Source organism: Salmo trutta, chromosome 17, assembly GCF_901001165.1.
Source record: "Salmo trutta chromosome 17, fSalTru1.1, whole genome shotgun sequence".
NCBI classification, from domain to species: Eukaryota; Metazoa; Chordata; class Actinopteri; order Salmoniformes; family Salmonidae; genus Salmo; species Salmo trutta.
Window position 1 is genome coordinate 41,745,846 of NC_042973.1, and position 25,548 is coordinate 41,771,393.

Consider the following 25,548-nt stretch of genomic DNA (forward strand, 5'->3'; position numbering starts at 1 on the left):
CCGCACTCACCAGTCCACATAAAACACTTCCTAATGCTAATGGCTATGCTAGCCAGCCAGATGAAGGTGTAATCCAGGTAACCATGAATTAACTGTTTAGCAGTCTTATGGCTATTTAGCAGTCTAATGGCTTGGGGTAAGAAGCGGTCTCGGACCCTGTTGGTGCTCAGGTTCTGTTTGCCGGACACCATCAGTGGGAACAGTCTATAGCTTGTGTGGCTGGACTCTTTGGCAATTTTTCAGGCCTTCCTCCGGCACCACCTAATATAGAGTTCCTGGATGGCAGGGAGCTCACCCACAGTGATATACCCTCTGCAGCAGTTTACGATCAAGGATGGTGCATTTTCCATACCAAGATGTGATGCAGCCAGTCAAGATGCTTTCGATGGTGCAGCTGTAGAACTTTTTGAGGATCCCTTGCCAAATCTTTTCAGCCTCCTGAGGTGAGGATCAGCGAGGCGGAGGTGTTGTTGCCTACCCTCACCACCTGGGGCCCGCCCCGTCAGGAAGTCTGTTGCAGAGGGAGATGTTTACTCCCAGGGTCCCGAGCTTGGTGATGAGCTTGGAGGTGACTACAGTGTTGAACATTGAACAGCGTTCTCACATAGTTATTTCCCCTCTTGTCCAGTTGGTAGAGGGCAGTGTGAAGATTGAGATTGCGTCATCCGTGGATCTGTTGGGGCGGTATGCGAATTGGAGTGGGTCCAGGGTGTCTGGGATGATGGTGTTGATGTGTGTCTTAACCAGCCTTTCAAAGCACTTCATAATTAGTTACAGATGTGAGTGCTACACGGTGATTGTCATTTAGGAAGGTTACTTTGGAGTTCTTGGGAACAGGGACAATAGTGGTCAGCTTGAAACATGTTGGGATTACGGACTGGGACAAGGAGCGATTGAAAAGGGTTTGGCTGCTCCTGCTTGAAGACCACAACAGCATTTGAATGTTTGGGCTTGTGAACCCTCTGCTATCAGTCGGGAGAGTTACAGTCCTGTACTCTAAATCCCCAACCATGCATTATTTATCTACCCTTAATTACAGTAGAAGTTACGGTCTCTTGCCCTGCGTATCGGCCCACAGCCAGGACCCCCTGCAGCCAGCGCTGACCCCTGACCCATTCCACTCTACAGTCTATAGAGGGAACCCTGGGAGATTAGAGTAGCTTTATATTAATCATCTTGTGTTATGGTTCTTTGGCTTCTTCGGCTTTAAAATGCTGTTGTGGTCTTCTAGCAAGTGCAGGCAGGAGCAGCCAAACCTCCAACTACACCTATACCCTCTAGGGCTTGACCAATGCCCCGTCCTGCCTGATTCTCCATCCTCCATTTCCCTAAATGAGCTGGCTAGCATAGCCGTTAGCGTAGAGTAAATCGCCCCAAACAGTTTACTTTTATGCAGATGTGTATATTTTACTTTAGACCCTGTATTTTGTGTTTAATGTATGATACAAAGACATTCACTGTTTTCTTAAACCATGATTTAACATGCATGCACCTTATATTAATAGTATTTTTAAATTGTATTTCCCCCTGGGATGGAAAGGAGGGTGGGATTGGGGTGGGTGGGGAGGGTGGTTGGCGCTATTTTTCGTAAAAAAAAGGACCTACTGCTGCAATTATACATTTGAAATTTGTAATAGAAATATATATATGTTAAAGTAGCTCACCCAGAATGAGGTCACAGCGCTAAAGATGGATGGGTGTAATCTGGTCTCTAGCCTTGCCATCTACTGTAATCAGATGGTGGGTCATTGCAGGGCCAGTAGTAGAATAATGGAGTAGAGATGAAGCCTGTGATTGCTTATAGAGCACTGGTATAGAGCACTGCTTATAGAGCACTCTGCAGTGGAAAGAGGAGTACCTGAGTCTCTGCCATACCTGGAGGCAAGACTTCCACTGCAGAGCAACCATGGGAGGAGGGGAAGATATTAGCCTGAAATCCAAACTGATATGCTATGTTTCAATGGTGAAATGTAGCATATCAGTTAGATTCCAGGCTAGAAAGGTACTCCCATACTTCAGTAAATTGACATATTCCAAGATGCTCTAAGAGCTTCATGAACATTAGAGCATAATCACTCATGATTTAATAATATCGAAATCTCAATTTTGGAACCTCTATTAATAGACTGCCAAATGCTGCCAAAGTGTCTGTATGTCTGCGATTTCCAGATCAAATAGCCTTGGTAAATTAACGATTCCTCTGATCGCAGAGTTTGTGGGGATGGGGAGAGCCTAACACGGCATAAAATATTTAGTCTCTCTCTCTCTCTCTCTCCCGTTGGAGTGCATGCTGGGAGTGAGTCGTGAAGCAGGAGTGATTGTGAGAGCGGCTGGAATTATCTTCACTCTATTGGGTTTTGGTGTGTATATATATGTTGATTAGTTTAGTTGTTTTAAGAGTATTTTGTCTAAATATCACTAAGCACGTATAGGGGTGGTGGGATCGTTGAGGTTGGTTTTCGCGAGGGCACAACCAGCGAGTGGGGCTGGTTGCAATGGCCACTCGCGGAAGTTTGGAGTTTGAAAAACTTAGTCGGCGACATGGAGTAAAGATTCCTGCTGCGGCCGGGTGTTCAGTGGAAGAATGTAGCTTGGCAGTGGGTGCTATCATTGGGTATGATAGTATCAAATCAGCCTCAAGGATTAATAGCGCTGTAGTGATATTCTTAGATTCCATTGAAAAGGTGAATACGATAGTTGAGAGTGGTGTTGTGTTGCGGGAGACACAGACACCGGTATTTCCGCTTATGAATCCGGCAAAGAAAGTTATACTTTCTAACGTGCCACCATTTGTTAGAGATGAAGTGTTGGAGCGAGAGTTATCTCGTCATGGTCAAATTGTATCAACAATAAAGAAGGTTCTTTTTGGATGCAAATCTCCGTTGCTGAAGCACGTCGTGTCTCATAGGAGACAAGTGCATATGATTTTTAAAAAAGGACACTGATGAACTGAATTTAGCATTCAGTTTTAAGATTGATGGATTTGATTATGTCTTCTACGCTTCTACTGAATCAATGAAATGCTTTGGCTGTGGAAGAGAGGGGCATTTGGTGCGTAATTGTCCCGAGAATGAGCACGCAGAGCCCGGTAGCAGCTCTAGTGCTGGTGCAGCTAACGCACCACCGCGAAGGGATGAACATGCTAAGGGTGCAGGGGAAGGGAGAAGGTGGGCAGATGTGGTAGGAAAAGTAGGAGAGGAAGGCAGTGTGGAAATGGGGGCAATTGTTGTAGATCAGAACAAAGAGGGAGGGGAAACAGTCGGTGAGATTGCGACTGCCGTCGCTGAGGTGGTGCTGGAAAATGAAATTGGAGGTCAAGAGGAGATTGAAATAATGGGAAAGGAAGCAGCTGTTTTCAAAGTACCGAGGAGTAAGAGGAAGAATGTAAGGGGTGGGGAAGGGTCTAATTCCAAGAGGAAGGTAGAGATGGATAATTCACTTGAAGATAAACAGGTTGTAGAGATGGGAGTTTTCTTCTGGGGAGGATAGCGAGAGTGAGTCATCTGATGCGTTACAACAAAATAGTGAGATAAATGGGGAGGAAGGGAGGTATGGGATTGGGAAGGTACGTCAATTTCTGAAGTTGACAAAAGGGAAGAAATATATGCAGGATTATAATATAACAGATTTTTTCCCTGAAAGTGAATTGTTTATTGAATCAGCAAAGTTTCTGATGTCAAAAATAACAGGGGGAGGTTTGACAAGCCCTGAAATTGCTAGACTCAAGAAAGTGGTAACGAGAGTGATAAGTGATGTAAATTCTAAAGAAAATGAAAGAGTTCAGTCGCAGCTTTAACTCTGTAAAGAGATGTGGTTTCTGGGTCTTCCTCTGTATTTTTTTCTTCAACCATGAGCAGTTTTAAGATTTCTTCTTTAAATGTAAATGGGGCAAGAGACGTTAAAAAAAGAGCCATAGTGTATGAGTTAATTAGGGGAAAGGGAAGTGACAATTTTTCTACAAGAAACGCATAGTAATTTGGAAAATGAAGTTATGTGGAAACAGGAGTGGGGGGGACAGTGGTGTGTAGTCATAAAAACACAAAAAGTGGGGGTGTGGCCATATTGTTCTCAAAAGGGTTTTTGCCTTTGTCATATGAGGTTGAAGAGGTAGTTGAGGGGAGGTTACTAAAAGTTAGAGTAAGGTATGAAAACATCACTATGTGTCTGATAAATGTATATGCCCCAGTGGTGGCAGTTGAGAGGGTATGCTTTTTAGAGACATTATCAAATACCATTGAGAAATGTAACAATGAAGATTATTTATTTATTGCTGGGGATTTTAACTGCACAGTCAGTGATTTAGATAGAAACCACAAAGAACCTCATATAGCCTCAAGGACTTTTTTAAAACGTCTCATTGTAACAAATGAACTGTGTGACATTTGGCGGAGTCAACATGGAGGCACAAGGCAGTATACCTGGGTGCATGTGAGAGAGAACACCATCTCTATGGCCAGGTTAGATAGGTTTTATTGTTTTGAGCATCAATCTCATGTCTGTAAATCAAGTGTGATAACCCCAGTGGGATTTTCTGATCATTGTTTAATAACAGAGGTGGTGTTCATTAACGATGTAAAACCTAAAAGCGCATACTGGCATTTTAACATAACTTTATTGAGTGATGCTCACTTCAGGAAATGTTTTAGTTTTTTCTGGGAGAGGTGGAGGTCTCAAAAGGCCAGTTTTGTATCCCTTCAACAGTGGTGGGATATAGGGAAAATCCAGATTCAACAATTCTGTAAGCAATACACGAGGAATGTCACCAAGGATATCACCAGATCAATGAAAGCCCTAGAGACTGAAATAGTGGAACTCATGACGTTGGTTGAGACCACAGGAGATCGAGGCCACACTCAGGCCCTCAAGAGGAAAAAAGCTGCATTGGCAGACCTGCTGGGTATCAGAGCACAGGGGGCATTGGTGAGAAGTAAGTTTCAGGGAATCTCTGAAATGGATGCCTCATCCAAATTTTTCTTTGGTTTAGAGAAAAAGAATGGACAAAGAAAAATTATTCATTGTCTCAAATCAGCTGTTGGACAAGAGCTCACTAGACCTAGTGAAATTAGAAAGAGGGCAGTAGAGTTCTATGCTGAGCTCTACAAGTGTGAGTACAAAGAGGATAAAACAGTGACACAGCAGTTCCTTGATGGGCTCCCACAGGTGGCTGCAGAAGCTCAGGTTGAGCTTGAGCAACCATTGTCTTTGCAGGAGTTATACACTGCATTAAAAGGCATGGAAAATGGAAGGGCACCAGGCATTGATGGGCTTCCCGTTGACTTTTTTAAGTCTTTTTGGGCTATGTTGGGAGAGGATTGGCTAGCAGTAGTTAATGATAGTTTAACCGGAGGGTTACTACCAATAAGCTGCAGAAGGGCTGTCCTCACCCTACTGCCCAAAAAGGGTGACCCTAGGGAGGTGAAGAACTGGAGGCCGGTGGCTTTATTGTGCACTGATTATAAGATCCTGTCAAAAGCTTTGTCCAACAGGTTGAGGGAGGTGATGGGGCAAATCATACATACGGACCAGTCCTACTGTGTTCCTGGCAGGCAGATAGGGGATAACATTTCTCTGATTCGTGATTTTTTGGACGTCTCTAGGGCTATTGGGTTGGATGCTGGTCTAATTTCAATTGATCAGGAAAAGGCATTTGACCGAGTTGAACATCAATATTTATGGCACACTTTGGAGGCGTTTGGGTTCAGCTCTGGTTTTATTGCCATGATAGAGGTGATATATGGTGACATTGAAAGTGTATTGAAAGTTAACGGTGGTTTGAGTGCTCCTTTTAAAGTGTGTAGAGGTATTAGGCAGGGATGTTCTTTGTCGGGAATGTTATATGCAATTGCTATAGAGCCACTACTAAATAGCATAAGAAGTCGCATTGAAGGGGTGTACCTTTCAAGGGATATTCCTCCTATTCGTCTCTCAGCCTATGCTGATGATGTAGTTGTTTTAGTGAAAAATCAAGCGGAGGTGGATAGTTTGAGTCTAATGGTTGATCGTTTTAGGGGAATATCCTCTGCAAAGGTAAATTGGGAAAAGAGTTGTGCTTTACAGATTGGAGAATGGGCTGGAGGGATCATGGCTTTGCCAGGGGGGCTGGAATGGTGTAAGGGAGGTTTTAAGTATCTTGGAGTGTACCTAGGAGATGAGGGGACTATGGAAAAAAATTGGATTGGGGTGGTTGAAATGGTGGAAGGGAGGATAAGGAGATGGCGTTGGTTGCTATCTCGTATGTCATATAGAGGGCGCACTATTATAGTTAACAATGTGATTGCCTCTGCACTGTGGCATCGGTTGTCAGTTTTAGAACCACCATCTGGCCTTCTGGCTAAGATACAGGCAATAATTGTGGATTTCTTTTGGGATAAATATCACTGGGTTCCACAAAGTGTTTTGTATTTGTCAAAAGAGGAGGGGGGACAAGGTCTTGTACATCTTGCTAGTAGGGCTGCTGCTTTCCGGTTGCAGTTTATTCAAAGGTTGCTTTATGGACAGGAAAATGTGGTTTGGAGAGGGGTGGCAGGTCTTGTATTACAGCAGGTTGGAGGATTAGGTTTAAAGAAAGCTTTATTTTTGGTTGATAGTAGCCAGATTTCCAGGGAGGGAATACCTCCGTTTTACAGAGGCCTTCTTAGGGTGTGGAGCATAATGAAGGTGTCCAGACGAACTTCAGCGGAGTCAGTGCATTGGCTGTTGGAGGAACCTCTGGTGTATGGGGCAAGACTGGATTGCACAACTGCAGATGTTCCACATTTTTCCAAGATTCTGGTGAAGGGCAAAATCATCACCTTAAAACAGTTAATGGCCGTGGCTGGGCCCGCCTTAATGGATGGTAGACGGGTGGCTGAACATTTGGGGGTGAGGTCGGAAAGGATTGTAGGACAAATGCTGGGAAGCTGCAGGAAGGCTCTGTCAGCAGAAGAGTGGGGTATGCTTCATAGCCACAAGAAGGTACAAGATGAAGACGTCTCATTTCCAAGACTAGGGATTACACCAAATATCCCAGAGTCAGAAAGAAAGGCGATATTACTGGATTTGAGAGGGTTGGAAGAGGTGGGTTTGGATGAGGTGAATGGGAAAGAATTATATAGGGGGTGTGTCAAGGTGTTGAATAAAGATAAATTGAAAAATAGAAAAGACACTCCATGGAGGGTAAAATTGGGCATTGATGACAAGGTAAAGCCAGCATGGAGAGCACTGTACAAGCCACCGTTACAAAAGGGTACTGGTGATATGCAATGGAGGGTTTTGCATGGCATCATTGCAGTTAATGCTTTTGTATCTGTTATTAACTCAGATGTTGGAGATGGATGTCCTTTTTGTAATATAAGAGAAACCATTTTTCACTGTTTTGTTTAGTGTGAGAGGATTAAACCTCTCTTGGAAATGCTGGAGTCTGTTTAAAGCTGTAGGGGAGATTTTCAATAACACTGTTTTTATTTTGGGGTTTCAATATAGAAAGCAACAGAAAAGAAAATGTCAACTGTTAAATTTTATTTTGGGACAAGCTAAGATGTCCATTTTTTTGAGTAGGAAACATAAGATAGAAACGGGATATGGGCAGGATGTAAGATGTGTTTTTAAAGGATTAGTGAAAATAAGAATAAAAGTAGATTTCGAGTTCTTCTCAGCTGTAAAAGATCTCCCATTGTTTGAGGAGAAGTGGGCATACGAAGGAGCGCTTTGTTTTGTAGAGGAGGGGAAATTATTTTTTGTTGATGAAATAAGCTGAATGTATATGTTCTTTAGTATTTTTTTATTTTATTTTTTACATTTTTTGTTATTTTAGTGTTTTGTATTTTTTTTCTTTTATTTTAAGAATTACATTTGGTGTTTCATTCCTGAAAAGGCAGTGTGTCATTATTGATGTTAATACTTGAGTATAAAATAAAGGTTTTATAAAAACTCTCTCTCTCTCTCTCTCTCTCTCTTATATATTTATATATATAAATATATATATAAATATATATATATATGTGTGTGTGTGTGTGTGTGTGTGTGTGTGTGTGTTCAGGGCCTGATCCCCATTCAATTCTCAGATACAGTAGTCTTCAGGGATGGGGTTAATGCCACAAATTCAATTATAATTAAATTCCCTCTCCCGGTAAATGTATGTCAATTAAAATTTAAAAAGTCTTTGAATTCAGAGATAATTATTTTCCGTCTCAATTCCAATGTTAGATAAAACAAACAAAAAATGTTTTAAGTGAGAAAAGGCATTTGTCTGAAGCCGAAAAGGGAATTCACATGAACACCACAATGCCTATTCCACCCATGCTCTACCAAGGTTTTCCAGCACACAGCTTTGACCTACTACAGTAGCTATGTTGGTATTGTACTTCCAGCTATGTGTAGGCAGGTTGCTTAGGATTCAAAAATAAATACAAGTACAAACCTAACTTTAAGCTACACATTATTTTGACAGAGGTAATACACTGTCCCTCGATAAGCACAGCGATTGATAAAACAGGACCATGTTTGAAACACAAGTTGTTCCGAGCTTATGTCAATATTACTCAGGTAAGCTAACGGCTCCAGAAATCAGGAATGCAGACAGGCTTTATCGATCTGAGCTAATGTGTCCAACACACCTGTTGTTATATTGGGCACCTACTGACCAAAAAAGGATGTTATTATGATTACATTTTTTTCAATAACATGTTTTGCTAAAATAAAGGTTTAAGAAAATACAGGCATGTACCACATTACTACAAGACAAAACAGCTCAATCAAGCCAGATGGCTTGCTTTCATTTAATTAAAAGCATGAAAAGGTAACGTAATGGGATAATGTTTTACTGTGGTGCGTGAAGAATCCAATACTTTACATTGCATGCGGTACAAATCACATTATCGTGGAAGCACCTCCTCAAAGAGTATGAATTAGTCTGTTTGAGAAGGTTTGAATCCTAAGCAACCTGCCTACACATAGCTGGAAGTACAATACCAACATAGCTACTGTAGTAGGTCAAAGCTGTGTGCTGGAAAACCTTGGTAGAGCATGGGTGGAATAGGCATTGTGGTGCTCATGTGAATTCCCTTTCTTTTCCGGCTTCAGACCAATGCCTATTATCACTTAAAATTTCACTTTTCATTTTTCATTTCCATGATTTTTATACCGGAAGGTGATTATGCAACATTATTATACAACATTAAAATACATGCTCTCCTTGTGAACCCTCACAATGTAGAGAGCAAGGAAACAGACTGAAGCAAATATTTACTATGCGATTACACAATGTAGCTGGCTAGATGACTATCGGAGCGTGAAATATGGATTAATTATTTTCAATGGAAGGGTTCTTAAACGTTATCTCTCGCTAAGGCAAGCTGTTACCGTGAATATATCATAGTCATCCCCCTCGGTGCGACAAATGCAAGCTGATTTGGAGGTAGTCCATCTGAATGTTCCCAGGGACAACGGTGGTCTACTCTGACATCCCGCAGTGGAGGAGTTAGATGTTCCAGTGGGAGGAGGACATCAACAAGCGCACAGAGATGGCCCAGTGCTCTTGTCAACCAGCTGGTGTTTGCATTTCTCTGTGACAGGCGCATGCCCACAATCTGCCACTTTGCCATAAATCACTGTGTCCCTGGGTACTACCGCAGGGCAGGGCTTCCCAAACTCGGTCCTACATCATTATACTGAGAACGTGTCAATTGTTAAAAGGATGTATTTGGGTGCTTTTGTTCATGTCTTTCGCGTGCCCTGATACTGCACAATGAGCAAAGTGGAAGTGAATCGCAGCTGGGGTAAGTTTGTCAAAAACAAGACAAATCACACAGAAAAAGTGTCTGGACCCTTCTATAACATGCCATTTACAAAAAAAATGAGATTTACTTCAGAAATAGGACAATTATCCTTTAAGTAACCGCCTGTCCTTTGTAAACATACCAAATGTAACATATCATACTAATTTCAGGGTCCTGGATTTACATTTACTATGTTACATCTGGTCTATGAGACCAGGCTGGCACACAGCAAGTCACGTAAGCAAGCAATGATCCTCATGTTGTTTTAACCTGGTGCAGCGTGTGGAGCCCCTGACTACATTTTACTTCTGGAATGGCGATTTCAGATTTTCTGTGAACACACTGAAAAGGAATTTGACACTGTGTTGATCAGTCGGCACGCATTTGTATTATAAATGTCAAGACGGCAGGAGAGGGAGTTTATGCCGGAGCTGGAATTTATTCTACAGGTGTTTAAAACAGCGATGCTGTCAGTCTGGTAAGCATGCACAGCTGAGGTTCTGTTTACATGTGAGTTTGGGGCTCAACCATTTACTATATGTGGTTCAACATAGCTAACTTACTGTTTCTTAACAATGCAATTTGTTTTCTTAGCTTTGGTTTTTATAGTGGTCTTGGTTGTTCTTAGTCGAGGAAATGTAGCGTAGCTAACCGCAGGGTTTGCCCTGTCTGAAATCTGGCTACCTCGTCTTGGTGTTACCATAGCTTGGTCTGTGCAATGCAAATGAACGTGATTAGCATGGCAGTTTCCCAAAGATTGGTGAGTTTAAAGTTAATGTAACTAACTAGTTATAGTTTGTGTAAGAACGTATTATGTATTGTGGTGCATGAACTGGCCATACAAGTTAGCTAACGCTACAGATCATTCCTGGTCTGATGTGAGCGAGAAATGCCACATTCAATAACTAGCAATTTGCAGTAACAGCTTCACATTTCATTGATACATTTCAGGCCATCAGTGTTATCATCACTTCATCTAACTTTAATGTGCAAGTGGAGATACAAACACACTAATCTGTGGAGATGGAGGACTCATAAACCTGCCTTGAGATGACTTACAGGAAAGTCTAAAGTCGGGCCTTACAGCAAAAAAACGTCAGGGCCCATATTTACAAATCCTCTCCAAGTAGGATTGCTGATCTAGGATCAGGGCCTGTGTTTATAAAGTGTTTCAAAGTAGGAATGCCTTTGCCTTTTAGATTACATGGACGGGGTTACCTGATCCTATATTAGCACTCCTCCTTGGGCCCAGCTTCCCCTGTCCATCCTTCATAATATAAAAGGCAAAACTGATCTCAGATCAGCACTCCTACTCTGAGATGCTTTGTGGATACAGCCCAGGCTTCTTTGACTGATGATCACCCCACACCTTCACAGATGATCTGAGACTGCTGCACTGATGTCAAGTCAAGTACCCTACCATAAGGTCCTTTGGAAAGGTTTAGTTTGGCTTTATGACGTTAAGCTGGTGATATCTGAAGATGACGCTTATAGACGGCAGACATATGTATTCCTGATGGTGCATGCCTGCTGCCTGCATGGGAGACAGGGAGAGATCCAGATCTCTGAATGAATTGGGTGCTATAACTGCTAAATGAATTCCTTTATCTGTCGGAGAGGCTGAATTTGAACAATGACCTCATGTCCAAAGAATTTGAATATAAAGAATAATTAAAAATCTAACCCCCACAATGTCCTTGGAAAAAGAGGACCATTTCACCATTTTATTGTTGATCCATTTGACCTACACCAAACATTTGACTCAGGCTTGGGTGCTTCATCTATCTGGGGACATTTATAGGTTGATTTTAAGACTTCACCCATGGCTGTCAATAACCTCCTGAGCTTTACATGCCATCCAATGTTCTCAGATTCTCAGACCCTGGCCATACATAGCAGCACAAAACCCCACCCCATGCCCTAGGGGTCATGGGAAACGCTGATCTAAAGCTTCAGAGTAAGTGGGACATATAGCAGGAGAGTGGGGCTAAGACAGAGCTAAGGACTAATTACACTGAGCCATTTGGCCAGGGGTGAGACTGCATTTTGTGGGCTGACCTGTGATCCTTTTGACCCCGGAGTCACCTCTGTGGGGTGAAGACGCTTAACCTCTCGCTGTGAGACAAGTGTCTTTGAAAGAGGAGACTGAGGACACTCTCAGCATGGAACAACTGGGCCGTGCTTATGTACATGACATTTGTGTGTGTGTGTGTGTGTGTGTGTGTGTGTGTGTGTGTGTGTGTGTGTGTGTGTGTGTGTGTGTGTGTGTGTGTGTGTGTGTGTGTGTGTGTGTGCGCAAACATGCAGCATGTCTGCATGTTTCATGTCCGTTTTCACGTCAATAAATGGTAAGTAGTTACATGCTAAGTGAATTCTGATGGCGTTCAACACATTTACATTCATATGTGTAACATTGGATCATATAATATACTGTATCATGGGTTGACATGGGGGGACATTAAAGTATCCTTACCTTATCTGAATACACAAAGAACAGGATGAGTAGTATGAGCTCTGCCAGCAGGATTATCAGCAAGACAATGAAGAACTGCAAGAGAGAGAGGAGATGGAGAGAATGAGAGAGAGACAGAGAGGGCAAGAGAGGGAAATGAAGAGAGATACAGAGGGAGAAAAAGCCAGAGAGAGAGAGAGAGAGGGAGGGAGAGAGATGGAGAGGTGGTGAGTGCCTGGGGGCCAGTGAACATCCCGACGAGGAGGTTTAATTCCTCAACAGATTCTCCCACGTAGCCCAGTATCTCCTCACTCTTTCAGCTGAATATTGACTCTGTCCCTTCGTCACAGCATGGGAGCGCAGCAACCGGCACATTCAGAAATTCAATTTCAGGAGAGTTCTATTCATTTTGTCCTGTTTGTTTTGGATTTATTATTTGGGTCATGGTTCATATGAAAAAGGGATCACAGTGAAAACTGCACGGACAGTTGTTTATTGAATTTGTAGGTGGCCAGGTCAGCATTTGATTGTTTCATTGAATCTTTTGTCTTTTGTTGACAGGTCCCACAAAGTCTGTTTGTCATATTTCCTCCGGGTGTGCAAAGTTTCAGATTATATAGACACAAAGTTGGTGCTCTGATTGCTTAAACAGACACGATGTGAGTGTGTTTGTTTGTGTTCGTGTGCGAGTGTGTACGTGTGTGTCTGTGCGTGCATACACTCACTTTCATGTCTGCAATGTCAGCCGACTGTGTTACACATTTCAATCTTGCCTTGAATTTTGCGATGGGCTCTTTCAACTTGTCTTGCCTAGCTTGAATCTCCTGACGGCAAAGGTTCTCTGACCTTTATCTATTTCAAATATTTCTAATCCAAAGAGAGTTTGTTCACAGAAGAACTTCACAAATAATATGTCAGACCGGTACCTCAGATCTGGCTGCTCCCAGGAGGGCTAACTTCACTCTGATGTTTCCAGACAGACTGACAGATAGAAAGACTGACTGTTCAAAACATCCCAGGTTTGGGCGAATATGAAATACCCGTTGGCTCAATCTGATATGACTTAACAGCGATGTGGTATGAAACTTTTACATCAGAGTTCATTATTTATCACTATGGTGTTCTGACTGAGATCCAGCCCCCCCCCTCTCCCGCTTTCTCTCTCTCTCTTTTTTCCTCTCTCTCTCCCCCTCTCTCTTTCTCTCTCTCTCTCTCTCTCTCCGTGCTTCACAAAATTGTTAAAGCAGGTAGTGTATACCTACCGCTGTGCTGATGTGGAGGATTTGGTATGCTCTTAACTGAGGCGTGTGCTAGCTTCTCCAAGGGATAGGAGATGTTTGATATTCCACAACTCTCATTTTTAAGTTGATTTAAAAAGTTTCACATCCAGTTACATAAATCTATTTTCAAACTTTGCTGATTAAATCAAACTTGAGATAAAACTCTTGAGACTTTTTCAGGAACAACATGAGTCTAGAGACAAACAAGAGTATTCTTTGTGTTAAATAATTCAGAGCGCTCAATTTTTTGTTTCTTACCAATACAATGGACGTGCCATTATGAGCGCTACATAATTCAATGATGTAAGTGACACACGCGTCCTCACACTGACACATCGTTCAACCAGGCTGTGACCACGGAGGAGAGCCGATGGGTTACTGTTCATTTTTAGAATGGGAGACTCTCGCAGCGGCTGGCGCTCGGGTTGAATTTTCTCTCTGAACCCATGAGGTTTTTACTGAGGATTCAACTCCCCGTTGAGCTCGTTAGCCATGGCTGCTCTACTGATGACCCATTTTGAAGAGTAATACAAATAAGGCTGCTGTGAGTGTGTATGTGTGAGAGTTTTGTTTTATTTTAACAATGTCTTTGTTGGCCCAATAGTTACATCACAAACGTTACTTCGTTTAAACGGACCTAGAAAGTTAGAACCAAGCCCCCCTCCACGTCCACTGTAAAGAATCCCCCTGATGCCCCACACCCCTGCACAGTCCTCCAGATCGTACACCAGCCCCCCCATATACTGTACACTTGCCAGCTGAGCCCACAACAGCCCAGAGTCCGTGATTCCCGCCTCCTGCATTACATGTTTCCTGTTCTTTCACACCACCATTTCTGTCTGCACCAACAGGTAGTTTACTAGGCAGTCCCTTTGCCTGTTGGCTATGCTATATTTAGGCCCGCCGACATATAGGTCCAGAGTCAGCCCCAACCTTAGGCCTGTACACCACCCACCCAGGACAGAAACAACCCTACCAGCCTGGAACAAGAAGAAAACTGATGCTACACTGTCTCCTTCTCCTTACAGAACAGACACCCCCTCCACACTAATGGATCAAGGTGCGACACCTATCTGTTCTAAGCGATTGCGCCGTAAATAATCCTCCACTGTAGATCAGCAGTGGGCTTTCCCCCCCCCCCCCGGGCCACCCTCAGCCCATGGAGATGGTCTTTCTGAGCCACCTTCACAGACACTGCGTACAGAGCCTTTTTGCTGGCTGTGCAAAAGGCCCCCGACTCCGGAGTCTTGAATGATAGGATCATTTCCTCACCCTCCTGGCGTTCACCTACAGCGGCAGCAATGGTGAAAGGCGGTAGGTCAGTGTCATTCGTGGTTAGACGGTCCAGTCTCTGCCTACCCCCCGGCAGCTCTCTGAACGAGCCCAGTTGTACAGCACAGACCCCCTCCACCTCCTGCTGCAGCAGCCTGATGGACTTGATGTGTGTGTGTGTGCGTGTGTGCATGCGTGCGTGTGTGTGTGTGCATGCGTGCGTGCGTGTGTGTGCATGCGTGCGTGCGTGCGAGAGAGAGATATCATAACTCACGCTCAGAAGCAGGCACTTGTTCTCCTTGATGGCGCCCAGGCAGCCCAGGAAGCCAGTCACCATGACGATGGCGCCGATGGCGATGACCAAGTTGGCAGCGGAGAGCGACGGGAAGGAGGGCGAGAAGGTGGCAAAGCTGCCCTGGGACACAGACAGCCAGATGCCCACGCCGAGCAGCCCACAGCCACACAACTGCAATGCAAGAGATCAGAAGAGAGGAAACCAGGTAAGTCAGGTAGGAAGTAGACTCATCACAAAGAACTATCTGTTCAGGATGAATTGAAGTCGGCAGAAAACATGCCATTCAATGTTTCCACAGTATCTTTGCAGTACCGAAACGAGCATGCATATTCACACATAATGCCAAATGTTATATTCCCAGAGAAAATGTGTATTTTCATAGTCTTCACAAAGTACAAATCAAAGGGACCATATAAATATCCTCAGAAAGGCTGTGTCGGTAGGCAGACCTCCCTTTACGCATCAGCATCCATCCCAAACACCCACAAAACAAGAGCTTTCTCAACTATTCCAGAACATGAACTGATTCTGTTAAACCAATAAGAGCTCCACTGGAAATTAGGAGCAGAAATGCTTTCTGCAGGTCTGAGCAGCTTACTGACATTGAACAAACACAGAATTACACACACACACTGAATGTAGTCTAGGCTGATAACACTTGTAGGGATACAGCACACCTCTAGGGGGAGCAGTTCCCCAGAGCTGGAATTCCTCTACAGTCCACTGCCCCCTAAAGAGAATCTCTCTGTGGGGCCTCGTTGAAAGTCTCTCAGATCTAGCATGCACTCCGTTAATGCACCGCACTGTTTTTGGAAGAGCCTGATTGGCAGAGAGTTGCCTGGGTTCTGTCTGTGGATGTTCAGCCCATCCAGGAGTGGTAAGAGCAGACAGGACAGACTCTGGCTGCATCCCAAAAGGCAACCTTTTCCCTATATAGTATATTACTTTTGACCAGAGGCTTATGGAGCTCTCGTCATTTGAGACACAGCCTAATACGATGATTTGGGCAGACAGTGCTGCGCTGCAGCCCGCCATGCCTGCTGGCCCCAGTGAAATATCAGCGGGTAGGTAAGTGGTGACATTTTCACTCCGCCTAATATAATTAAATATCCAATGCAATCTTGTCATGAATAACAGATTACAATGAGGTGAAATATGGTTAGACGCCATGGTAAATCTTAGCACCTTCCTCCATCCCTCCCGCCTTCCCTTCCCTCCTTGTGGAGAGAAAGTGTACATTGTACATTTAAAACTCTTGACACTGGATGTCTTTGGCAGCGCAGTCATCTCTAGACGTTAACACATCAGTGCTCCTGAACACATTAACGCCCGTCAGCGACATATGGAGCCGTGTGCTGTGCACTAACCAACCTGCAAACCTGCAGCCACAACACAGGAACACAGGCGAACCTGGACTCGTATTTCTGAAGAGAATTAGACAAAAACAAAATAATGAATCCCACGTACAGTGTATCCCCGAGCTAAATGAATTGGTTAATTGGACTGACAAATAGCTCTTTCAATAACTCTAAGCGATGAGCACTTAACGAACAAGCGTTTCGCTACACTCGCATAAACACCTGCTAACCATGTGTATGTGACCAATACAATTTGATTTGGCTTACATCCAGAGATGACAAATGGCTCTGTCACCCTGTCTCAACATCATCAACACCCTCATCTAAGAGCCCCACCAAAGTGTGACCTTTCACAACATACAGTAAAAAAGAAACAAGCGCCGCATATGAGAGTGGGTCTAAGAGGGTTGGTAGTGTGTATACGAGTGTGTATGAGAGTGGGTCTAAGAGGGTTGGTAGTGTATATACGAGTGTGTATGAGAGTGGGTCTAAGAGGGTTGGTAGTGTATATACGAGTGTGTATGAGAGTGGGTCTAAGAGGGTTGGTAGTCTATATACGAGTGTGTATGAGAGTGGGTCTAAGAGGGTTGGTAGTGTATATACGAGTGTGTATGAGAGTGGGTCTAAGAGGGTTGGTAGTGTGTATGAGAGTGGGTCTAAGAGGGTTGGTAGTGTATATACGAGTGTGTATGAGAGTGGGTCTAAGAGGATTGGTAGTGTATATACGAGTGGGTCTAAGAGGGTTGGTAGTGTATATACGAGTGGGTCTAAGAGGGTTGGTAGTGTATATACGAGTGGGTCTAAGAGGGTTGGTAGTGTATATACGAGTGTGTATGAGAGTGGGTCTAAGAGGATTGGTAGTGTATATACGAGTGTGTATGAGAGTGGGTCTAAGAGGGTTGGTAGTGTATATACGAGTGTGTATGAGAGTGGGTCTAAGAGGGTTGGTAGTGTATATACGAGTGTGTATGAGAGTGGGTCTAAGAGGGTTGGTAGTGTATATACGAGTGTGTATGAGAGTGGGTCTAAGAGGGTTGGTAGTGTGTATGAGAGTGGGTCTAAGAGGGTTGGTAGTGTATATACGAGTGTGTATGAGAGTGGGTCTAAGAGGATTGGTAGTGTATATACGAGTGGGTCTAAGAGGGTTGGTAGTGTATATACGAGTGGGTCTAAGAGGGTTGGTAGTGTATATACGAGTGGGTCTAAGAGGGTTGGTAGTGTATATACGAGTGTGTATGAGAGTGGGTCTAAGAGGATTGGTAGTGTATATACGAGTGTGTATGAGAGTGGGTCTAAGAGGGTTGGTAGTGTATATACGAGTGTGTATGAGAGTGGGTCTAAGAGGGTTGGTAGTGTATATACGAGTGTGTATGAGAGTGGGGTCTAAGAGGGTTGGTAGTGTATATAAGAGTGTGTATGAGAGTGGGTTTAAGAGGATTGGTAGTGTGTATGAGAGTGGGTCTAAGAGGGTTGGTAGTGTGTATACGAGTGTGTATGAGAGTGGGTCTAAGAGGGTTGGTAGTGTGTATGAGAGTGGGTCTAAGAGGATTGGTAGTGTATATACGAGTGGGTCTAAGAGGGTTGGTAGTGTATATACGAGTGTGTATGAGAGTGGGTCTAAGAGGATTGGTAGTGTATATACGAGTGGGTCTAAGAGGGTTGGTAGTGTATATACGAGTGTGTATGAGAGTGGGTCTAAGAGGGTTGGTAGTGTATATACGAGTGTGTATGAGAGTGGGTCTAAGAGGGTTGGTAGTGTGTATGAGAGTGGGTCTAAGAGGGTTGGTAGTGTATATACGAGTGTGTATGAGAGTGGGTCTAAGAGGATTGGTAGTGTATATACGAGTGGGTCTAAGAGGGTTGGTAGTGTATATACGAGTGTGTATGAGAGTGGGTCTAAGAGGGTTGGTAGTGTATATACGAGTGTGTATGAGAGTGGGTCTAAGAGGATTGGTAGTGTATATACGAGTGTGTATGAGAGTGGGTCTAAGAGGGTTGGTAGTGTATATACGAGTGTGTATGAGAGTGGGTCTAAGAGGGTTGGTAGTGTGTATACGAGTGTGTATGAGAGTGGGTCTAAGAGGGTTGGTAGTGTATATACGAGTGGGTCTAAGAGGGTTGGTAGTGTATATACGAGTGGGTCTAAGAGGGTTGGTAGTGTATATACGAGTATGTATGAGAGTGGGTCTAAGAGGATTGGTAGTGTATATACGAGTGTGTATGAGAGTGGGTCTAAGAGGGTTGGTAGTGTATATACGAGTGTGTATGAGAGTGGGTCTAAGAGGGTTGGTAGTGTATATACGAGTGTGTATGAGAGTGGGGTCTAAGAGGGTTGGTAGTGTATATAAGAGTGTGTATGAGAGTGGGTTTAAGAGGATTGGTAGTGTGTATGAGAGTGGGTCTAAGAGGGTTGGTAGTGTGTATACGAGTGTGTATGAGAGTGGGTCTAAGAGGGTTGGTAGTGTATATACGAGTGTGTATGAGAGTGGGTCTAAGAGGGTTGGTAGTGTATATACGAGTGTGTATGAGAGGGTTGGTAGTGTATATACGAGTGTGTATGAGAGTGGGTCTAAGAGGGTTGGTAGTGTATATACGAGTGTGTATGAGAGGGTTGGTAGTGTATATACGAGTGTGTATGAGAGTGGGTCTAAGAGGGTTGGTAGTGTATATACGAGTGTGTATGAGAGTGGGTCTAAGAGGGTTGGTAGTGTATATACGAGTGTGTATGAGAGTGGGTCTAAGAGGGTTGGTAGTGTATATACGAGTGTGTATGAGAGTGGGTCTAAGAGGGTTGGTAGTGTATATACGAGTGTGTATGAGAGTGGGGTCTAAGAGGGTTGGTAGTGTATATAAGAGTGTGTATGAGAGTGGGTCTAAGAGGGTTGGTAGTGTGTATACGAGTGTGTATGAGAGTGGGTCTAAGAGGGTTGGTAGTGTGTATACGAGTGTGTATGAGAGTGGGTCTAAGAGGGTTGGTAGTGTGTATACGAGTGTGTATGAGAGTGGGGTCTAAGAGGGTTGGTAGTATATATACACGAGTGTGTATGAGAGTGAGTCTAAGAGGGTTGGTAGTGTGTATACGAGTGTGTATGAGAGTGGGTCTAAGAGGGTTGGTAGTGTATATACGAGTGTGTATGAGAGTGGGTCTAAGAGGGTTGGTAGTGTGTATACGAGTGTGTATGAGAGTGGGTCTAAGAGGGTTGGTAGTGTATATACGAGTGTGTATGAGAGTGGGTCTAAGAGGGTTGGTAGTGTATATACGAGTGTGTATGAGAGTGGGTCTAAGAGGGTTGGTAGTGTGTGTATGAGAGTGGGTCTAAGAGGGTTGGTAGTGTATATACGAGTGTGTATGAGAGTGGGTCTAAGAGGGTTGGTAGTGTATATACGAGTGTGTATGAGAGTGGGTCTAAGAGGATTGGTAGTGTATATACGAGTGGGTCTAAGAGGGTTGGTAGTGTATATACGAGTGTGTATGAGAGTGGGTCTAAGAGGGTTGGTAGTGTATATACGAGTGTGTATGAGAGTGGGTCTAAGAGGGTTGGTAGTGTATATATGAGTGTGTATGAGAGTGCGTCTAAGAGGGTTGGTAGTGTGTATACGAGTGTGTATGAGAGTGGGGTCTAAGAGGGTTGGTAGTGTATATACGAGTGGGGTCTGTGAGGGTTGTGTGATGGTTACGTGAAGGTTTTTTGATGGGGGGCTGGCCCACTGGGGCAGAGCCTGAGGGGTAAACTCCTGTCTGCTGATGATGGTGGCGTCGAGAGACGTCTCCATGTTAATGAGTCCTACAGGGTCTGTAACTCTGGACATACTGTATAAACCTGGGGCCAGTCACAGAGTTCAGGCCATTAAACTCCCATCAAATGCCCCCAGGGGCCGTGTGTTGAGTGGAGGATCACTCTCATTAACCTGTGACATTTCCATTGGGCGGGCTGTGTGGCCTGTGTTTGTGTAGGCTAGAGTTGACGGGAGATACTGCTTTGTATATACAGGGGGGCTTCTGGGGGTCTGCATATCCTTTTAAGACCTGAAATGGATGCGAAAATGTCCTGGTTGTTAAAAATCAGGAGGTGCTAACGGAAAACCTTGTGTAATAAGTACGTCAGTACCTAAGCTCAGCAAAAACGTTTGCTGAGTTGAAAGTATTGAGATTCTACCAAAGATAATGTGTTGCCTTGCCAGGGACCGGATCCTGACAGCCTGACTAAAAGTACAGAATATATCAGTGACTCCCGAGTTGTGCAGCGGTCTAAGGCACTGCATCGTCCGGGTTTGGCCGGGGTAGGCTGTCATTGTAAATAAGAATTTGTTCTTAACCGTGGTGTTAAAGTACTACCTAAGTAGGTTTTTGGGATATCTGTACTTTACTTACTATTTATATTTTTGACAACTTTTACTTTTACTTCACTGCATTCCTAAAGACAATAATGTACTTTTTACTCCATACATTTTCCCTGACACCCAAAATTACACATTACATTTTGAACGCTTAGCATGGCAGGAAAATGGTCCAATTCACACACTTATCAAGACAACACGTGGTCATCCCTTCTGCCTCTGATCTAGCGGACTCACTAAACACAAATGCATCTTTTGTAAATGATGTCTGAGTGTTGGAGTGTGCCCCTGGCTATCCATACATTTTTTAAACAAGCAAATGGTGCCGCCTGCTTTGCTTAATACAAGAAATTTGAAATTATTTATACTTCTACTTTTGGTACGTAAGTATATTTTAGAAATGACATTTACTTTCGATACTTAAGTATACTTAGAACCAAATACTTTTAGACTTCTACTTTTACTTGAGTAACGTTCTATTAAGGTATCTATACTTTTACTCAAGTAGGACAATTGGGTCCTTTTTCCACCACTGGTTCTTAACTGACTTGCCTAGTCAAATAAAGGTTACACTTAACAAACTCCTGTGAAGGTTGGAGGATGGACAGAGAGATGAGTCCATGAAGCCTCAAAGCGAGGGACACTCGTTTGAGCAGATCACGGACCGTTCAATCCCTCCCGGAGCGGCACAGTAGCTTGGTCAACCGATGGGCGTCCTATTCAAACGGCCGCGGGAGCTTTTGTTCCTTTCCCTCAGAAAAACAGCAGTAAAACAAACAACTAACTTGCTGTGTGATTGAGAAAGAGAGAGACTCAGGAGCATCAGTTGTTTGTTTGAGTGGCGTTAGATTGAACGACCCTCAGCTCAGTATGGGCCTCAATCACCTTAATAATACATAACCAACCACTGGGAGGAGTGAGTCGGGGGGATGGTCCCCGATTTAAAAATGGAAATGTCAACTGGAAATGCTGTGAAAGGTCACATTTGTCTCTATGCTGAGTGGATAAAATGCAGATAGATCTCCCAGCTCATGAGGCCACAGCCATCGAAACAGAATTACTACAACAGGCTTTCCAATTCATGTCAATGGGTCTGTGACAGGTGGACCGGCAGCCACATTGAGTGTACCCATAGGAGTAAAGCAAAAAAACATGCTTTTGTCGTTCTAGTAATTTTATCTCTATGGCCACAGTTCATGTTGTGTGAGAGGGTGCATTGTGAGGACTCCGAGTGGGTGGGTACTATTAGGTGGGTAGGTGGGTAAAAACTAGGTGGGTAGGTGGGTAGAAACTAGGTGGGTAGGTGGGTAGAAACTAGGTGGGTAAAAACAATTGTAAGTGGCTCCCTGTGCGTGCCCTTGCAGCGACACAGTCTCTCTCACTAAGCTTTGATATTTTAAGTAGAAATTGTACACCAATATAGAATTTAAAAAGCCTGTTATATTAAATGAAGTGCCCTTTAATATAGACCACATGGAGAATTCGATAAATCCGATTTTTAAATATGAATAAGGACTTGCTAAAGTACCAAAATTCAGCATTTTGACATGTCCCTCTGTCAACCCTCTTTCACTTTTTATGAAGTTGAACATGTGCTCTTTATGACAGAATGTTAAAAAAATGTAAGCCCGAATTGGTGGAATGACCTAGGTACGTTATGAGGACAGACAGGTTGGATTTATGAGGAAAGGGAGCACGAGAGGTAAGCCAGTCCAGGTGGGGGGAGGATCCCGTGCCTCTAGTTGATTGTGACTAACGCCCGAGTGTAGGAAAGCATCCAAGGTTGTCTGCTGTAAGTGATTGTGAAGCCACCCAGCCCCCACCCAATCTGTCTGATCTCTCTCGGTGTAATCTCTGTCTCACTGCTACCAGCTCCAATGTCAAACGTGAAAGGATGTTATGTAGGGAAGCCCAGAGTAGAGAGCAAGGCCTGCCAATTGGTGGTATGACCTTTGATGGTCGTGACTGACCTCGGGCCTGCCTGAGGCGCTTATCCTGTTTTCATTGCAGACACTCGGCTTGTTTTCACATCCAATCTATGTGGATGGATCTTGTATAATGTCACAGTAGGATTTCAAGGTACAGGATGAGGGGTTGTAAACAGACTTAATGCACAGAAGTTTACAGTAGTAAACGTGAGAAAGTTAAGTTTAATCTCGAATGGTTCCCATCCCCTAAAGCGATGTGTTAGTAGTCCCGCGTTACCATACTCCCAAGTCTTATTTACCACTTGGCTGTCCGGAGAAGGAAAAACCTGGAGTCGAGGCTAACTATGAGGGAATAGGAAGCTATATAAGTGTTTAGCTTAAAGTAACGTGTCAGTTGGGTATTTTGGCACCGGCCGCAGTAATTAACTCTGTTGAACAGGCCAGGAGAGCGAGGGAGAGGGGCAGGTTCTGCTCCGTCTCAGCGCCCACAATCCCCCTGGCTCCCTGTGCGCACCCTTGCAGCGACATAGCCTCTCTCATCAAGTCATTACTGGGAGTGTGTGGGATTGGTACGCTGCTTTCTATTACCTGATAGGAATTCTCCTCAGACAGAGTTACGGTAACAAGCTTGTACTGTTTGATGGATATATGTTCAATGTTTTTACTTGCATCATGCCGTTCAAATAGTTTTTGGCATACTGTATGTATATAGTGTATTTCTGGAGATACTATAACAAGTTACATGACTGCTTGAGGTGGGAGTGAGTAGGGGTAGGGAGCGATGCAGTTTATTGAACCGTAGCAGTGAAGGACATGTCTACCTCCAGATTTCATAATACCTAGGAACATTCTATATATTGGACATTTTAGTCATTTGGCAGACGCTGTTATCCAGAGCGACTTACAGGAGCAACTAGGGTTAAGTGCGTTGCTCAAGGGCACTTCGACTGATTCGGTAGCACATTATTTGGATAGTCCATCTGTAGATGCTCTACAGATTATCAACAGACTATCAGTAACATTTCAATTTACTAACTCTAGCTTACTAACTCTCATGAAATGGGATTCCATGGCCAAGCAGCCGCACACAAGCTTAAGATCACCATGTGCAATGTCAAGCGTCGCCTGGAGTAGTGTAAAGCTCGCTGCCATTGGACTCTGGAGCAGTGGAAACGCGTTCTCTGGAGTGATGAATCACGCTTCACCATCTGGCAGTCCGACGGATGAATCTGGGTTTGGCGTATGCCAGGAGAACGCTACCTGCCCGAATGCATAGTACCAACTGTAAAGTTTGGTGGAGGAGGAATAACGGTCTGGGACTGTTGTTCATGGTTTGGGCTATGCCCCTTAGTTCCAGTTAAGGGAAATCTTAACACTACAGCATTCAATGACATTATTGACGATTCTGTGCTTCCAACTTTGTGGCAACAGATTGGGGAAAGCCCTTTCCTGTTTCAGCATGACAATGCGCTGTGCACAAAGTGGGGTCCGTACGGAAATGGTTTGTCGAGATCTGTGTGGAAGAACTTGACTGGCCTGCACAAAGCCCTGACCTCAACCTAAACGAACACCTTTGGGATGAATTGGAACGCAGACTGCGAGCCAGGCCTAATCGCCCAACATCAGTGCCATACCTCACTAATGCTCTTGTGGCTGAATAGAAGCAAGTCCTCGCAGCAATGTTCCAATATCTAGTGGAAAGCCTTCCCAGAAGAGTGGAGTCTGTTATAGCAGCAAAGGAGGGACCAACTAAATATTAATGCCCAAGATTTTGGAATAAGATGTTCGACCAGCAGGTGTCCACATACTTTTGGTCATGTTGTGTAGTTGTTTGATAGTATGACCATCTGTAGAGCATGGAAAATCCACACTATCCAGATAAAGTGTGACCACAAATTCAACTTATTCTGTGGTTGAAGGGCTGGAGTCCAAATCCCTGGAATTCAGTAATAGAAAATACTCAATTCAATACAAGTCTATAGCTCTCAACATTTAATTAAAAGTTACATAGACATCTCTTTAGGCTAGAAAGAGGACATTGAGTGTCAAGGTTCAAAAATTTGTGACTAGACTAATGTTCCTTTTATCCAAGCCTTTTGTGGTCAGATTGAGTTGTGCTAAGTCTAAAGTCCAAATGTCTTTGAAGGCTAGCTCGCTGTCAGTGTTGTGGCTGTGGTGAGTGGTGAGGAGCAAATTAGGCCAGTGGAACCATATTAGCTTTTGGGACAAGACTGGAGGACATGAGAGATGGCTCTATTTTACTGGATGAATGGAGCTCTGCTGTGTGGATCCTTCTCAAGGTCAGGGTAATTGAAACTGTGGAGTAAATTCATCAGTGGAGAGAGAGAGAGAGAAAGAGAGGGAGGGTGGCGAAGGATGAGAGAGGGATTGAGAGAGGAGAGGAACAGAAAGAGAAAGAGAGAGAACAGCCCTTCTCCATCACACTGGCTGGTTGCTTTATCAGCTGCGACAGTAACCTGCTCAGTGACACAGAGAGCCACCCGACGCGGGACGCCACTTCAATCTCCCCCACCGGCGGTGCAAGCAGGCCAGGCAAGGGGGAGGTGACTAGGCGAGGGGCTGCGACTGGCTGAGTGTGGCCGGGTGGAGCTGACCTTTTTACGCTCCCTCTCAGAGGTCACGGGGAAAATGGCCCGTAAACCACCCGGAATGATGACTTCAACGGCTTTTGTCAAACTGCATCAGTTCTTTTCTTCGGCTCTTAGTATTACAATGGAGGTTGATCTCGGAAGGGGTTTGGGGTGTGTGCGGGCGGGCGGGCGGGCGGGTGGGCGGGCGTGAGTGTGAAACTGACCCTCCAAACGACTTGCTCTGCTCTTGTTAAATGGCTTGTCACCAGATTTTTGCAA

General features: G+C 44.1%; 1 protein-coding gene across 3 annotated transcripts in view; it reads right to left on the reverse strand.

Moving 5' to 3' along the window:
* The window catches only part of tspan9a (tetraspanin 9a), a 290,457-nt gene that overhangs the window by 19,282 nt on the left and 245,627 nt on the right, over nucleotides 1–25,548 (reverse strand). For all 3 annotated transcript variants that reach the window (XM_029696833.1, XM_029696832.1, XM_029696830.1), the window contains 2 exons: nucleotides 15,034–15,225; nucleotides 12,229–12,303 (listed from right to left, as the gene is read on the reverse strand). In XM_029696833.1, coding sequence (XP_029552693.1) covers nucleotides 12,229–12,303; nucleotides 15,034–15,225 — 267 coding nt within the window. The remainder of the gene's footprint in view (nucleotides 1–12,228; nucleotides 12,304–15,033; nucleotides 15,226–25,548) is intronic.